Raw genomic sequence first — 14,963 nt, 5'->3', positions numbered from 1 at the left:
CTTGACCCTTTGCTGTGGTGTAACACACACACACACACACACACACACACACACACACACCACACACACACCACACACACACAAATTGCATTAATCATGAGAGCAGCAGCTCGGCTGCAGCAAGTAGCTGACTAGCTTCAGACATGCGTCTAAAGTTACCTCACCACCTCCTCTCCCTAACCACAACAAGCCCCTCCCCCTCATCCCATCACCTATCTCTGCCAGTTAGCCAAGTTACTGCGTAACTCTGATTAAGCTAATGAATGAATGCAATGTGAAGCCAATGGATAACTCAGAACTGCAGAACAGAGCTGAAGGAGGAAGTATTTGCATTGGGTTTGTTTTGTCAAGGTACCTAAAGTTAGTCATAATTGTAAAATACAGTGCTGTGATAATATAAAGTAACTTACATACTGAAGAGTCTTTGTTGTCGTCCACCGTCTAGACTCCTCCCGTCCCCTCAGTCCTCTGGTGTCTCTACTGCGGTACCTACTAAGAGCTTTCACTTCTTACCCTTTCAACGTGGCCGTGACAGACGTTTCCATGGAGACCTTCATGCGCTGAGCTTTCCGGGAATGTCCAGTGCCCAGGACTTGGCTAGTCTGTGTTAGAAAGGCCATCTGCTTTCTTTCCCCCTCCCCATCTTTCCCCCTTCTTCTTCTCCTCCTCTTTCTCCCTCCTCTCCGATTGCACTCTTTCGTTGTGTGGTTCTAAATTCATCTGAGGCACTGTCTCAATCAATGTTGTCCTTATTGACCCGCTTCAGTGTTGCAGCCACAATGTTTATGATTTTTAGAACTCACGTTAGAGTTTGGCTAATTGTTCCACTTCCAGAACTGTAGGCGAGACTTCCTTTCTATTAAAAAAACACTGATGTACCTCTCTTTATATGTCTCTGGGATTTGTTCACTTTTCAAAGTCATGGTTTTGTTATGTTCTGCATCCCAGGTTAAAAGTGCATGTTTATCAAAAAAAGCCATAAGGTTTGTGAACCATCTAAAAAAAAACATACATGTTTCTTCCTCACTCTCCACCTGAGCGCCTTGGCACCTGAGGAAACAGACAAATGATGGTCAGCGTCATCGTCCTGTTATTACACAGTATGAGGGAGGCTGCGTAGCTCTGTGTCATTACCTGATGTCGGTCCGTGTCAGTGTCATTAAGGCCCAATAATAAAAGCTAGAGAGAAAAACACAAAGAGGAAGAAGAACTAAACAAATCATAATAATGTTAAAGAATGTTAAAAAAAAAAGGAGAGAAGAAGACACGTTACTGTTCAGAATTCTAACTGAAGAGTCCTACTGCCTGCTCTCATGACCCACAACCACAGGAGGCTGGTGAAGGGAGGCTTATAATAATAGTTGGAATGAAGTGAATAGAGTGGTACCATGTGTTTGATACCAGTCATTTTGTTTCCTTCCAGCCATTACCATGAGCCCAGCCTCCCCAAATTAGGTTCCACTAGCCACCTGTGCCCACAACACATACATAGATGTTTCTTAGACAGAGAGAGAAATGACATATATACCTTTTCTTCAATTTCCTTGACTTGTCTCTTTTGCATGTCAAGCATGCCTTCCAACTGTCTTATTCTCTGTAAGGCAAATAACACAGAACATATGGTTCAGGAGGTCAACTTCCTACTGACCACAGGCTCTGTATTATAGTTTAGAAGTAGAACAAATAAATGGTTTTGGTTGTTAAACAGTTGCTAATGAAAGTGACCACAAGCCTTTCCACATGTTTTCCCAGAAGCTGCCCTACTCCCATGTTACCATGGCAGCTGTTGCAGAGCGTCAAATTTAAAAAATCATGCTGCCATGACAACGAGCAAGTGGAACAATGGTGAATCTTTGTCCAGACCACATGAGCTGATTTGCTGACCGACCTTTGGTCTTGGCTACACACGGACGCACACTTCCATTTGCTCCTTTCCTCTCCTCTAAACACTATTTGAGACAGACTCAGACAAGCGTGAAATCCAAAACCTTCACTGGAAGCAAACCAGTCCACTGGTAAGTAATCCTGATAGAGTTATGAAACACTGGAACCACACTGATCACATTCTCGTGGCTAACCTGAACCCTAAAAGCTGCTTAGATCATAACCACGGGAGGCTGAGACAGCCAGAGGAGAGGCAGGGTCTGGAAAATAGCAGGTTTTGGGGGACAGGATTAGGTTGAGATCCTGTATTGCACCCAGCAGGGCTGGTGGAGGAGAGACAAATGAAGAGAAGACTAGAAAAAATGTCTCAGCTGCAGGTCGGTTATGGAGAATGTTCTATTATAATTGATGTCTTTAGTAAACTCCTATTGTGTTATTGATTAGACAGTTGATGGTTAGTTTCTGAAGCAAGGAGTGTTGAGGTTAGGAGTGTCGTGTTGAGGTTAGGAGTGTCGTGTTGAGGTTAGGAGCATAAAGACTAATAGAATAAGGATAGGACTTCTGTGAAATGTTGAGGTTTGGTGGAATACACAAAATACAAGGAAACACAAACACACACACACAAGCAGGAGGGATACTGCATCTTTTCTCTGTGGCGGCTGCAGGTTAAGGCCTTTCCTTACCTGCTGGGCCTGCTGTAGGAGCTCCAGGCGCTCCTGTAAGATCTGACTGTCATACTGGCGGCTTTGCCTGAGCATCTGTCTCCGCAGTTTGTCCACGGCTAGCCCCAGCTCCTCCCTCTGCCTGTCCGACAGAGACTCTGCGACCGCACGCCCCCCCGGCTCCTGCTGCAGAGCGCTATACAGAGTCGCCTCCAGCTCTGCGATCCTCTGCCATACAGCCACATACACAGGTACGCCACTGTGATCATGGCCGAGATGGAAAACACTGTTCCGCTTTATATCTAGTGTCACTATAATGGTGTGTTTTTCATGGTAATTGCATGGTAACTACAGTGTAGGTACTAAGTCCACTTTGTTACATAATACTTACAACTGTTACGCCTTATAATGTCAGTGTAGTGACCACGTAAATACATGCTTCTATTGACACTGTATAAAGTGGAACTAAAAACACAAAAACACACAGTGAATCAAATGAATAAATGATGGTGAGTGCAAGATACTCCTGTTGTTACCTGACTCATGGTGGTAGTGACTGTTAAATCAAGTTAGAGATGGGAAGAATGTAAAACATACAGGCTTCTCTGTACTGGGAACATTCACACATCTCTAGTCTACGTTTAGTTCCTCTTGATACACAGCCTCAATAGAATTACACACGTCACTGAGGGAATCACTAGACGTCCTGTCTCGGGATCGTACTGTTCTGAGAGAGTGTTTGGGATGTGTCTGAACAGTTAATGCACAGCCATTCTCCCCAGCTAGGAGGGTGTGTCTCTTTCTGTCCTTTAGTACCCAGTGCAAACACGGGTTCATTGAGGTAGAAGATGCAGTATCCCGACAACACATGACAAACTCAAATAGCAGGGTTTGGTCTGTGGGTTAGCGATGTTTGATGGGTTTACATAATTTAGAGGGCTGACAGTGGGTCTACATCTAGGTCTAAAACATATACTTTATGAAACTATTGCATGCCATCTTGATAATATAATGACTATTGTAATATATAATTATAATACAATATATGCCATTTAGCAGACGCTTCCTACAAGCAGGAGACAGCTGTAGAGTAACCCTCCTGTCCCATCATGTTGCTGTGTCGTACCATGTAGGCCTGATCCAGGGCCTGCTTCCTGTAGTCCAGCTCCTCCTCCATGAAACCCTTCTGCTTACTGAACTGGTCCTGGAACAGCCACAGCACAACACAGGATATGAAATCACATCATTGCATCACCATGACAATGGTGTCACATCAGAGACAGTGAAAAACCACTGATACTTGGTCAGATGTTTTTTGGGGGGTCTCTCACCGTCTCATTCTCCAGGTCAATCATCCTCTGGGTCAAGGCTGCCTCTGTGCTGTCGATCTGCTTTAACCACTATGGAGGGAGGGAGAGAGAGAGACACTCAACACATACTGTACAGTTAAATACTCAGTAGATAATAGTCCATTAGATGTAAGAGGCAGGCTCAGAGATAAGGAGAAGGAGGAGGAGAAGAAAAGGGGGAGTAAGACAAGAAGGAGGAGGAGGAGAAGGAGGAGGAGAAGAAAAGGGGGAGTAAGACAAGAAGGAGGAAGACGAGAAGGAGGAAGACGAGAAGGAGGTGGAAGAGGAAAAGAAGGAGGAGGAGGAGGAATAGTTGAAGGGGAGGAAGAGGAGAAGAAGAAAGAGGAGGAGGAAGAAGAGAAGGAGGAAGAGGAGAAGGAGGAGGGAGAGGAGGAAGAGGAAGAGGAGGCAAATGGGTTGCCTCCCACAATGTAACAATGTTCCAATGTTGTTGGAGAAGGAGGATAGACTGACCTTCTCACACATTGACAGAACCATCCCAGCCTGGATGACAACAATCTGCTCCTCGTTACGCAAGTTCTGGGGACGAAGAAGAGACAGGAAATGGATATAGATGATCGGAGAGGGATAAAAGTATTTATTAAGGTTTTAATTGAGGGAGAAAATAGCATTGTGAATTTTAGTAAGATAATTTTACTGAGAGTACTAGGAACAGCGGAGAGAATTTAAACTCACCCCATTATCTCCCAGGATATCCAGTTTCTTCATCAGATCTGGAATAACCACGTCCTAAAGAGGGATTACACATCCAGTTTACATACGCTGCGAGAGGGAAAATGTGTGTGTTTGTGTTACCTTGATTCCCTCCTGGTGACAGAAGATCTGCAGAGCGCTGTTGCTGTTCTCTGGGAAGGTAGTCATGTGGAATCCCATGGCAGGAAGCCTGTGTTCCCTCTCCTAATGGACAACAAGGACAGTTAACCCAGCCCTCATTCACACCCACATCTACACACTCACAAACAGTCCCCCCAGTCTAATTTACAGACCACAACAGCCAGCCCTCTAAAGGGGACAGTACAATCACAACTAATATTCTGGTTGGGTAGACTGGTGTGTGAGACTGATAGTGAATGGGTCAGGGTTGGGAACTGAACTGAATGGGTCAGGGTTGAGAACTGAATGGGTCAGGGTTGAGAACTGAACTGAACGGGTCAGGGTTGAGAACTGAACGGGTCAGGGTTGAGAACTGAACTGAATGGGTCAGGTACTGAATGGGTCAGGAACTGAACGGGTCAGGGTTGAGAACTGATCTGAACAGGTCAGGGTTGAGAACTGATCTGAACAAGTCAGGGTTGGGAACTGAACTGAATGGGTCAGGAACTGAACGGGTTGGGAACTGAACTGAATGGGTCAGGGTTGGGAACTGAACTGAATGGGTCAGGGTTGGGAACTGAACTGAATGGGTCATGGTTGGGAACTGAACTGAATGGGTCATGTTTGGGAACTGAACTGAATGGGTCATGTTTGGGAACTGAATTGAATGGGTCATGTTTGGGAACTGAACTGAATGAGTCATGTTTGGGAACTGAACTGAATGAGTCAGGGTTGGGAACTGAACTGAATGAGTCAGGGTTGGGAACTGAGCTGAATGAGTCAGGGTTGGGAACTGAGCTGAATGAGTCAGGGTTGGGCACTGAGCTGAATGGGTCATGGTTAGGAACTGAACAGGTCAGGGTTGGAAACTGAATGGGTCAGGAAATTAACTGAATGGGTCAGGGTTGGGAACTGAACTGAATGGGTCGGAAACTGAACTGAACGAGCCAGGGTTGGGAACTGAACGGGTCATGGTTGGGAACTGAACTGAATGGGTCATGGTTGGGAGCTGAACTGAATGGGCCATGGTTAGGAACTGAACTGGTCATGGTTGGGAGCTGAACTGAATGGGTCATTGTTGGGAGCTGAACTGAATGGGCCATGGTTAGGAACTGAACTGGTCATGGTTGGGAGCTGAACTGAATGGGTCATTGTTGGGAGCTGAACTGAATGGGCCTTGGTTAGGAACTGAACTGGTCATGGTTGGGAGCTGAACTGTTCATGGTTGGGAGCTGAACTGTTCATGGTTGGGAGCTGAACTGTTCATGGTTAGGAACTGAACTGGTCATGGTTAGGAACTGAGCTGGTCATGGTTGGGAGCTGAACTGAATGGGCCATGGTTAGGAACTGGACTGGTCATGGTTAGGAACTGAACTGGTCATGGTTAGGAACTGAACTGGTCATGGTTGGGAACTGAACTGTTCATGGTTGGGAACTGAACTGTTCATGGTTGGGAACTGAACTGTTCATGGTTGGGAGCTGAACTGTTCATGGTTGGGAACTGAACTGGTCATGGTTAGGAACTGAACTGTTCATGGTTGGGAACTGAACTGTTCATGGTTGGGAACTGAGCTGAATGGGCCATGGTTAGGAACTGAACTGTTCATGGTTGGGAACTGAACTGTTCATGGTTAGGAACTGAACTGTTCATGGTTGGGAACTGAACTGTTCATGGTTGGGAACTGAGCTGAATGGGCCATGGTTAGGAACTGAACTGTTCATGGTTGGGAACTGAACTGTTCATGGTTGGGAGCTGAACTGTTCATGGTTAGGAACTGAACTGTTCATGGTTGGGAACTGAACTGTTCATGGTTGGGAACTGAGCTGAATGGGCCATGGTTAGGAACTGAACTGTTCATGGTTGGGAACTGAACTGTTCATGGTTGGGAGCTGAACTGAACTGTTCATGGTTGGGAGCTGAACTGAACTGGTCATGGTTGGGAACTGAACTGTTCATGGTTGGGAGCTGAACTGTTCATGGTTAGGAACTGAGCTGGTCATGGTTGGGAGCTGAACTGTTCATGGTTAGGAACTGAACTGTTCATGGTTGGGAACTGAACTGTTCATGGTTGGGAACTGAGCTGAATGGGCCATGGTTAGGAACTGAGCTGAATGGGCCATGGTTAGGAACTGAACTGGTCATGGTTGGGAACTGAACTGTTCATGGTTGGGAGCTGAACTGTTCATGGTTAGGAACTGAACTGGTCATGGTTAGGAACTGAACTGTTCATGGTTAGGAACTGAACTGGTCATGGTTAGGAACTGAACTGGTCATGGTTAGGAACTGAACTGTTCATGGTTAGGAACTGAACTGGTCATGGTTAGGAACTGAACTGGTCATGGTTAGGAACTGAACTGTTCATGGTTAGGAACTGAACTGGTCATGGTTGGGAGCTGAACTGTTCATGGTTGGGAGCTGAACTGTTCATGGTTAGGAACTGAGCTGAATGGGCCATGGTTAGGAACTGAACTGGTCATGGTTAGGAACTGAACTGGTCATGGTTAGGAACTGAACTGTTCATGGTTGGGAACTGAGCTGAATGGGCCATGGTTAGGAACTGGTCATGGTTAGGAACTGAACTGTTCATGGTTAGGAACTGAACTGGTCATGGTTAGGAACTGAACTGGTCATGGTTGGGAGCTGAACTGGTCATGGTTGGGAGCTGAACTGTTCATGGTTAGGAACTGAGCTGAATGGGCCATGGTTAGGAACTGAACTGGTCATGGTTAGGAACTGAACTGGTCATGGTTAGGAACTGAACTGTTCATGGTTAGGAACTGAACTGGTCATGGTTAGGAACTGAACTGGTCATGGTTGGGAGCTGAACTGTTCATGGTTAGGAACTGAGCTGAATGGGCCATGGTTAGGAACTGAACTGGTCATGGTTAGGAACTGAACTGGTCATGGTTAGGAACTGAACTGTTCATGGTTGGGAACTGAGCTGAATGGGCCATGGTTAGGAACTGAACTGGTCATGGTTAGGAACTGAACTGGTCATGGTTGGGAACTGAGCTGGTCATGGTTGGGAACTGAGCTGAATGGGCCATGGTTAGGAACTGAACTGGTCATGGTTAGGAACTGAACTGGTCATGGTTGGGAACTGAGCTGGTCATGGTTGGGAACTGAGCTGAATGGGCCTTGGTTAGGAACTGAACTGGTCATGGTTAGGAACTGAACTGGTCATGGTTAGGAACTGAACTGGTCATGGTTGGGAACTGAGCTGAATGGGTCATGGTTGGGAACTGAGCTAAATGGGTCAGGGTTAGGAACTGAACTGAATGGGTCATGGTTGGGAACTGAGCTGAATGGGTCATGGTTAGGAACTGAACTGGTCATGGTTAGGAACTGGTCATGGTTAGGAACTGAACTGGTCATGGTTAGGAACTGAACTGAATGGATCATGGTTGGGAACTGAGCTGAATGGGTCATGGTTGGGAACTGAGCTGAATGGGTCATTGTTGGGAACTGAACTGGTCATGGTTAGGAACTGGTCATGATTAGGAACTGAACTGGTCATGGTTAGGAACTGAACTGGTCATGGTTAGGAACTGGTCATGGTTAGGAACTGAGCTGGTCATGGTTGGGAACTGAGCTGAATGGGCCATGGTTAGGAACTGAACTGGTCATGGTTAGGAACTGAACTGGTCATGGTTAGGAACTGAACTGAATGGATCATGGTTGGGAACTGAGCTGAATGATGTACAGTACTTACATGATGAGGATGGCATGCTCAGGATGTGTCCAAATGAGTTAGGTGGAGAAACATAATTTAAAACCAAAGTAATAGGGTTTTGAAACATTCTCTGGGAGTTCAAATGGACGAGTTTAAGTGACTGAGTGGCTCTTTGGATCCATTCAACCCATTCTTATTCTGTGCATTAAGAGTTTCTTTGATACCTTCTTGAAGTGATTGAGTATCTCCTATGAAGTCATCATGAAAGATATTCTAAAAAAGTATATGAACGAGCTCATTAAAGATATCCTACATCAGTTGTTGGAGGCAGAACCTGAAAGGAGGAAAGCCATGCAGTCGATAATCTTCTATTATGGACAACAATCAAGAGATTTAGGAGACGTGTGCCTGATGATTGGAATGTTTGTGCATACGACTGCCTTTTTAATGAACATAAAGAAACTTAAGAACAACTACATGCAAGGAGGAGACAAATGAACAAAGATGGGCGGATGGTGAACTTAAACACATTTTATTCCATTCAAAATTATATTCATCTTACTAAAGACAACATTCTTGTACATCTTTCAACTTGAAAAAATACACTTTTCCAGTTCAGTGGGGATGGTAAGGCGGTCAGAATACAAGGTACATACAATGGGTCGAGGCACAGTAATGGGTATGTTTGTGTGCTCGCGTGTACTAAGCGCCACAGGAGGCTGTTGGGAGGATCTATAGGAGGATGCGCTCACTGTAATGGCTGGAATGGAATTCATGTAACGGAATCCAACATGTTTTTTTTGTGTGTGTTTGATACCATTCCATATATTCCATTCCAATGAGCCCATCCTCCTATAGCTCCTCCCACAGCCTCCAATGCTACGAGCACGCTTGTGTGTGTGTGTGTGTGTGTGTGTGTGTTTTGGTCACTGTATGTAGGTCTTGCGTGGGGACTGGAGACCGGTGTCGCCCCCTGGGGACAGTTTGATGGTGCACTCTCTTACTTCCAGCTCTAGCACTCTGAACTCCAGCAGCTCATTCTGGTCCCTCGAGTCCTGTACCGCCGCCTGCAGCTTCCACTCAGCTTGCTGTAACACATACATCTACACACACACACACATTTTTGTATTTTGTAGTGTCCTTTTCTTCCAGATTGCTCACAGGACAGTGTTGAGTGACAGAGGAGTAGGAGGTACCTTACCTTGTCGTGGAGTTCCTGATTGGTCCTGATGAGGTACTGCTTCTCCTCCACCCACTTAGAGTCCTGGAGAAACATACGGTCACACACACCTCAGAGGAAAACTAAATTATCACAACACAGAATGATAAGGGAGCACCTTGCCACCCATAGGGGATACTGCACAATGTACATGCATGAGCACCTCAACCCAAAGAGATTCAGCCACACCGTGTGAGTCCTAGGCCAAACTGTCCGTTTCTGAACTGAGACCCACAAGCCCAAAATAAGTGAAATAATGCATTCAAATAGTGAGCACACGTGCATGCAACCACAAGTTAAACACAAAATATATTGCTGTAACATGGTTTTATTGAGCCAAAAAGTAACAGAGAGAAAGTTCACCATCAGAATGACCAGAAATACAGAGAAATGTGCTCAGAAATCTGTATTGGTACAGTGAACAGCATGCTGAACAGAGATTCAGGAATATTGAGGCACCAGAGGTGAGAAGAGTGTAACAGAAAGTGCAACACTGCCACAGTGACACAAACAGGCAACATGCAGTAAATGTGAGGCATGCAACAGGTACCAGAGAATGATGGAGGATGCTATGAGTTCTGACCTCTGTGAAACGCTGCTCGGTATTAGATCTATTCAGTCTATTGATATCAGGCTGAGCAATCAACAAGAAGATTGAACAATCTATGTGATTTGCATCATGGTGCATTTGTTTAGTTTTGACCACAAAATCCATCTACACTTCTCAAAATGGATTTCACTCTGCTTTTACAAATATCATTACTTACACAAGGAAATAATCTAATTCATATATCTTTACAGAGGAACTGATTGAAGATGATTTCCACAGAATGTTACATAATTAAGACATTACAGTATATATATATATTTTCATTAACCTTGTTTCTTCAGAGTCATATTTGTAAATGCTAGGTACAATTTGATGACTGGCTGATTTGTTTAGCATGAGGACGTATCATTCAATCAGTTTTCTCATGATCATGAGGAGATAAATCCTGATGATCTTTTCCAGAGAAACTAGAGCATATACATTCAAATACTGTCAATGACAGTGGAGCACACACACAGGGCAGAGTTGTGACATCACAGGATCCTGCGGCAGATCCGGTCGGCGTAGCCGTAGCGCCAGGCCAAAAGCAAAGCCCCAAGACAGACAAGCAGCAGGGCCAATGAGAGCGGAGCAGCCAGGGACCTCCCAGTCGTCTCCCCGCCCTTTTCCTCTTTTACCTGCCCCCTCTCAGCCAATGCCTTCTCCAGGTCGGCGATCTTCGCCTGGCACCCAATCAGATCCGCCTGCAGCTGCTCACGGTTCTGTGGGAAAGCGAACGTAGCCAATCAGAGACCAGAGTCAAGTCAGTTCAATCAGGTGAGTTAGTGCTGGGCTGGAACAAAAGCCTGCACACCCTGCAGCCTGTTAAGATAGAATAACATTAACCTGCACACCCTGCAGCCTGTTAAGATAGAATAACATTAACCTGCACACCCTGCAGCCTGCTAAGATAGAAGAACATTAACCTGCACACCCTGCAGCCTGCTAAGATAGAATAACATTAACCTGCACACCCTGCAGCCTGTTAAGATAGAATAACATTAACCTGCACACCCTGCAGCCTGCTAAGATAGAATAACATTAACCTGCACACCCTGCAGCCTGCTAAGATAGAATAACATTAACCTGCACACCCTGCAGCCTGCTAAGATAGAATAACATTAACCTGCACACCCTGCAGCCTGTTAAGATAGAAGAACATTAACCTGCACACCCTGCAGCCTGCTAAGATAGAAGAACATTAACCTGCACACCCTGCAGCCTGTTAAGATAGAATAACATTAACCTGCACACCCTGCAGCCTGTTAAGATAGAATAACATTAACCTGCACACCCTGCAGCCTGTTAAGATAGAATAACATTAACCTGCACACCCTGCAGCCTGTTAAGATAGAAGAACATTAACCTGCACACCCTGCAGCCTGCTAAGATAGAAGAACATTAACCTGCACACCCTGCAGCCTGCTAAGATAGAATAACATTAACCTGCACACCCTGCAGCCTGCTAAGATAGAATAACATTAACCTGCACACCCTGCAGCCTGCTAAGATAGAATAACATTAACCTGCACACCCTGCAGCCTGCTAAGATAGAAGAACATTGTTCTTGTACTCGTCTTGGCAAAAGCTCATGTTTTGAGAAAGTGATGGGCACATCAGGAGTCTAATGAGGGATATCATGGGCAGGCTGTAGGGGTTAAAGGTTAAAGCTACTCACCCTGGCCACTCTCTCAGCATCGTGTGACCCCCCAGTCTGTTCCTGTAGTAGGGCGTAGGCCCGCTGGAGAGCCTGGTACTCTCTGGTCAGTTGTCTGAAGCGCAGCTCTGACTCTTCACGAGAGACACCCTGGGGAATGAATACAATACATAACATGCCATATTGCAGATGCTTTTATCCAGAGACTTACAGTCATGCATGTATATATTTTACGCACGGTTGGTCCAGGGAATTTAACCCACTATCCTGGCATTGTAAGAGCCATGCTCTACCAACTAAACTACAGAGGACTGGGTAGTGACATGGTCAAACACACACACACTTACGTCCTCCAGGTCCTCCTCGGGTGTGGCAGGGGTGCAGTCTGTGAGGTCAGTGTTGTAAGAGGTCAGAGACGACGTCTCAGAGTCCACAGACTCCTCATCAAATCCAAAATATGTCTCCACAACATGCCTCTGGAGAGATAGAGAGAGAGGAGGAGAAAGAGGGAGGGACGAGGATGGAGAGATAGAGAGAGAGAGGAAGAGAGAGGGGGAGGGAGGAGGATGGAGAGATAGAGAGGAGGAGGAGAGAGGGGGAGGGACAAGGATGGAGAGATAGAGAGAGAGAGGAGGAGAGAGGGGGAGGGAGGAGGATGGAGAGATAGAGAGAGAGGAAGAGAGAGGGGGAGGGAGGAGGATGGAGAGATAGAGAGAGAGGAGGAGGAGAGAGGGGGAGGGACAAGGATGGAGAGATAGAGAGAGAGAGGAGGAGAGAGGGGGAGGGAGGAGGATGGAGAGATAGAGAGAGAGGAAGAGAGAGGGGGAGGGAGGAGGATGGAGAGATAGAGAGAGAGGAGGAGGAGAGAGGGGGAGGGAGGAGGATGGAGAGATAGAGAGAGAGGAGGAGGAGAGAGGGGGAGGGACAAGGATGGAGAGATAGAGAGAGAGAGGAGGAGAGAGGGGGAGGGAGGAGGATGGAGAGATAGAGAGAGAGGAAGAGAGAGGGGGAGGGAGGAGGATGGAGAGATAGAGAGAGAGGAGGAGGAGAGAGGGGAGGGAGGAGGATGGAGGGATAGAGAGAGAGAGGAGGAGAGAGGGGGAGGGAGGAGGATGGAGAGATAGAGAGAGAGGAGGAGGACAGAGGGGGAGGGACGAGGATGGAGAGATAGAGAGAGAGAGGAGGAGAGAGGGGGAGGGAGGAGGATGGAGAGATAGAGAGAGAGGAGGAGGAGAGAGAGGGGGAGGGAGGAGGATGAGAGCGAGAGAAGGAGAGAGAGGAGAAAGAAAAAGGGAGTGATGAGCTGTAATATATTGATTTACACACACACACACACACACACACACACACACACACACACACACACACACACACACACACACACACACAATAGGAGAGAAGACTATTTGAAACACACACTCGGGGGTTGGTAATAGAGGTGAGGTAGGTGCTGCGACGTTGCCTCCCTCTGCTGGGAGTACACGGGCTGGGCACCCCGACACGGATGGCTCCAAGTAGAGGTAATTAGGGGAACGTGCCAACCAGCCGTGGAGGCCACATAAAAGGAGCACTGTGGCACACCGCGGGGGAGAACAGAGAGGCCGACAGAGCAGAAGCTGAGAAGAAGGACCGAGCCAAACCTACCTGATTTTGTTATGTTTATTTTATTGCCTAGTAAAGTCATGTATGCTGACTAGAACCTCCCTGTCTCGGTGTTAATCTCTGCACGCTCAACCCAACACCCCACAGTTTACCAGATTTGGTGGAGAATGCGGGCATCTCAGTAGCTTTGGGTGCCGTGGGGTCGAGGGTACAGAGATTACCATAGAGGAACTGGTGGCTCAGTTTATCCTCAGCCTGCTGAAGCAACAGCCTCTCCAAATGTGAGAGGGTGGTCGGCCCAATGGGAAGTGAAAACAGTGCTAGAGATGGGGGTGCTGGAGGAGTCCCACAGTGAGTGGTCTAGCCCTAGACCCTTTCGGTACCAAAACCGGACGGAACCGTCCGCTTTCGCAATGACTTCCGGGGCCTGAACGAGGTCAGCAAGTTCGATGTCTACCCCATGCCCCGGGTGGATGAACTGATTGACCGCTTGGGGATATAGAGATACGTCAGCACCTTGGACCTGACAAAGGGGTACTGGCAGGTGCCGCTGGTAGCGGCCTCCCGGGAGAAGACGGCCTTCTCCACCCCGGGGGGGTTATACCACTACCGGGTTCTTCCTTTCGGGCTCCACGGGGCCCTAGACAGTTGTGAGTCACATCTCTGTAGGTTACAGGCAGTGGTGGATGTGCTCAGGGATGCGGGTCGGACCGTTCCCCAGATCGGGTGGGGAAATGTGAAGCCCCAAGAAAAAGAAAAAAAAAGAAAAATGGCTGCCATTAGGAAATGGCCGGTCCCCCGAACCAAGAGGCAGGTGAAGTCATTCCTGGGGTTAGCAGGCTACTACAGTCGATTTGTACCTAACTTTGCCGCAATAGCTTCTCCCCTCAAAGACCTCGCAAAGGAAAGACTGCTACAGAACACTCACTGTGACATACTGTGGACCGTCCGTCAACCTTGGAACAATCACTTCCCCATTCCTTACCATCCGATTACGAAACACAAATCATCCACAAAAAAAGAAAGGCTAATTTCCTCCTTCCCATTGATTTTATAAACTCAACAGTATTGTCCTTCCCATTGATCTCAGGACCAACCCACGGAACTCAAGTCACTGTACTACAGTAAAGTCCTTACCATCGTGTTTGTAGGTCATCTCCTGACACCCAGAGAAGGAGAGACAGACCATAGCACACAGACAGATGAAGCAGGAGAAGGAGACAGACCATAGCACACAGACAGATGATGCAGGAGAATGAGACAGACCATAGCACACAGACAGATGAAGCAGGAGAAGGAGAGAAACCATAACACACAGACAGATGAAGCAGGAGAAGGAGAGACAGACCATAACACACAGACAGAAAGCAGGAGAAGGAGACAGACCATAGTACACAGACAGATGAAGCAGGAGAAGGAGACAGACCATAACACACAGACAGATGAAGCAGGAGAAGGAGACAGACCATAACACACAGACAGATGAATCAGGA

General features: G+C 46.9%; 1 protein-coding gene across 1 annotated transcript in view; it reads right to left on the bottom strand.

Moving 5' to 3' along the window:
* Positions 1-414: 414 nt before the first annotated feature.
* The window catches only part of LOC110504413 (janus kinase and microtubule-interacting protein 1), a 63,122-nt gene continuing 48,573 nt past the window's right edge, over positions 415-14,963 (bottom strand). The window contains exons 10-23 of the mRNA XM_036969804.1: positions 12,216-12,344; positions 11,890-12,018; positions 10,850-10,933; positions 9,605-9,667; positions 9,408-9,506; positions 4,712-4,813; positions 4,592-4,645; positions 4,370-4,435; positions 3,878-3,946; positions 3,673-3,750; positions 2,568-2,774; positions 1,529-1,594; positions 1,135-1,179; positions 415-1,050 (exon numbers count right to left, since the gene is read on the bottom strand). Of these exons, the coding sequence (XP_036825699.1) occupies positions 1,024-1,050; positions 1,135-1,179; positions 1,529-1,594; positions 2,568-2,774; positions 3,673-3,750; positions 3,878-3,946; positions 4,370-4,435; positions 4,592-4,645; positions 4,712-4,813; positions 9,408-9,506; positions 9,605-9,667; positions 10,850-10,933; positions 11,890-12,018; positions 12,216-12,344 (1,218 nt within the window). The 3' untranslated portion in view covers positions 415-1,023. The remainder of the gene's footprint in view (positions 1,051-1,134; positions 1,180-1,528; positions 1,595-2,567; positions 2,775-3,672; positions 3,751-3,877; positions 3,947-4,369; positions 4,436-4,591; positions 4,646-4,711; positions 4,814-9,407; positions 9,507-9,604; positions 9,668-10,849; positions 10,934-11,889; positions 12,019-12,215; positions 12,345-14,963) is intronic.

The sequence above is a fragment of the Oncorhynchus mykiss genome, chromosome 31, assembly GCF_013265735.2.
Source record: "Oncorhynchus mykiss isolate Arlee chromosome 31, USDA_OmykA_1.1, whole genome shotgun sequence".
NCBI lineage: Eukaryota > Metazoa > Chordata > Actinopteri > Salmoniformes > Salmonidae > Oncorhynchus > Oncorhynchus mykiss.
The sequence above is the reverse complement of the archived record's forward strand: the minus strand, read 5'-3'. Positions and strand labels throughout refer to the sequence as shown.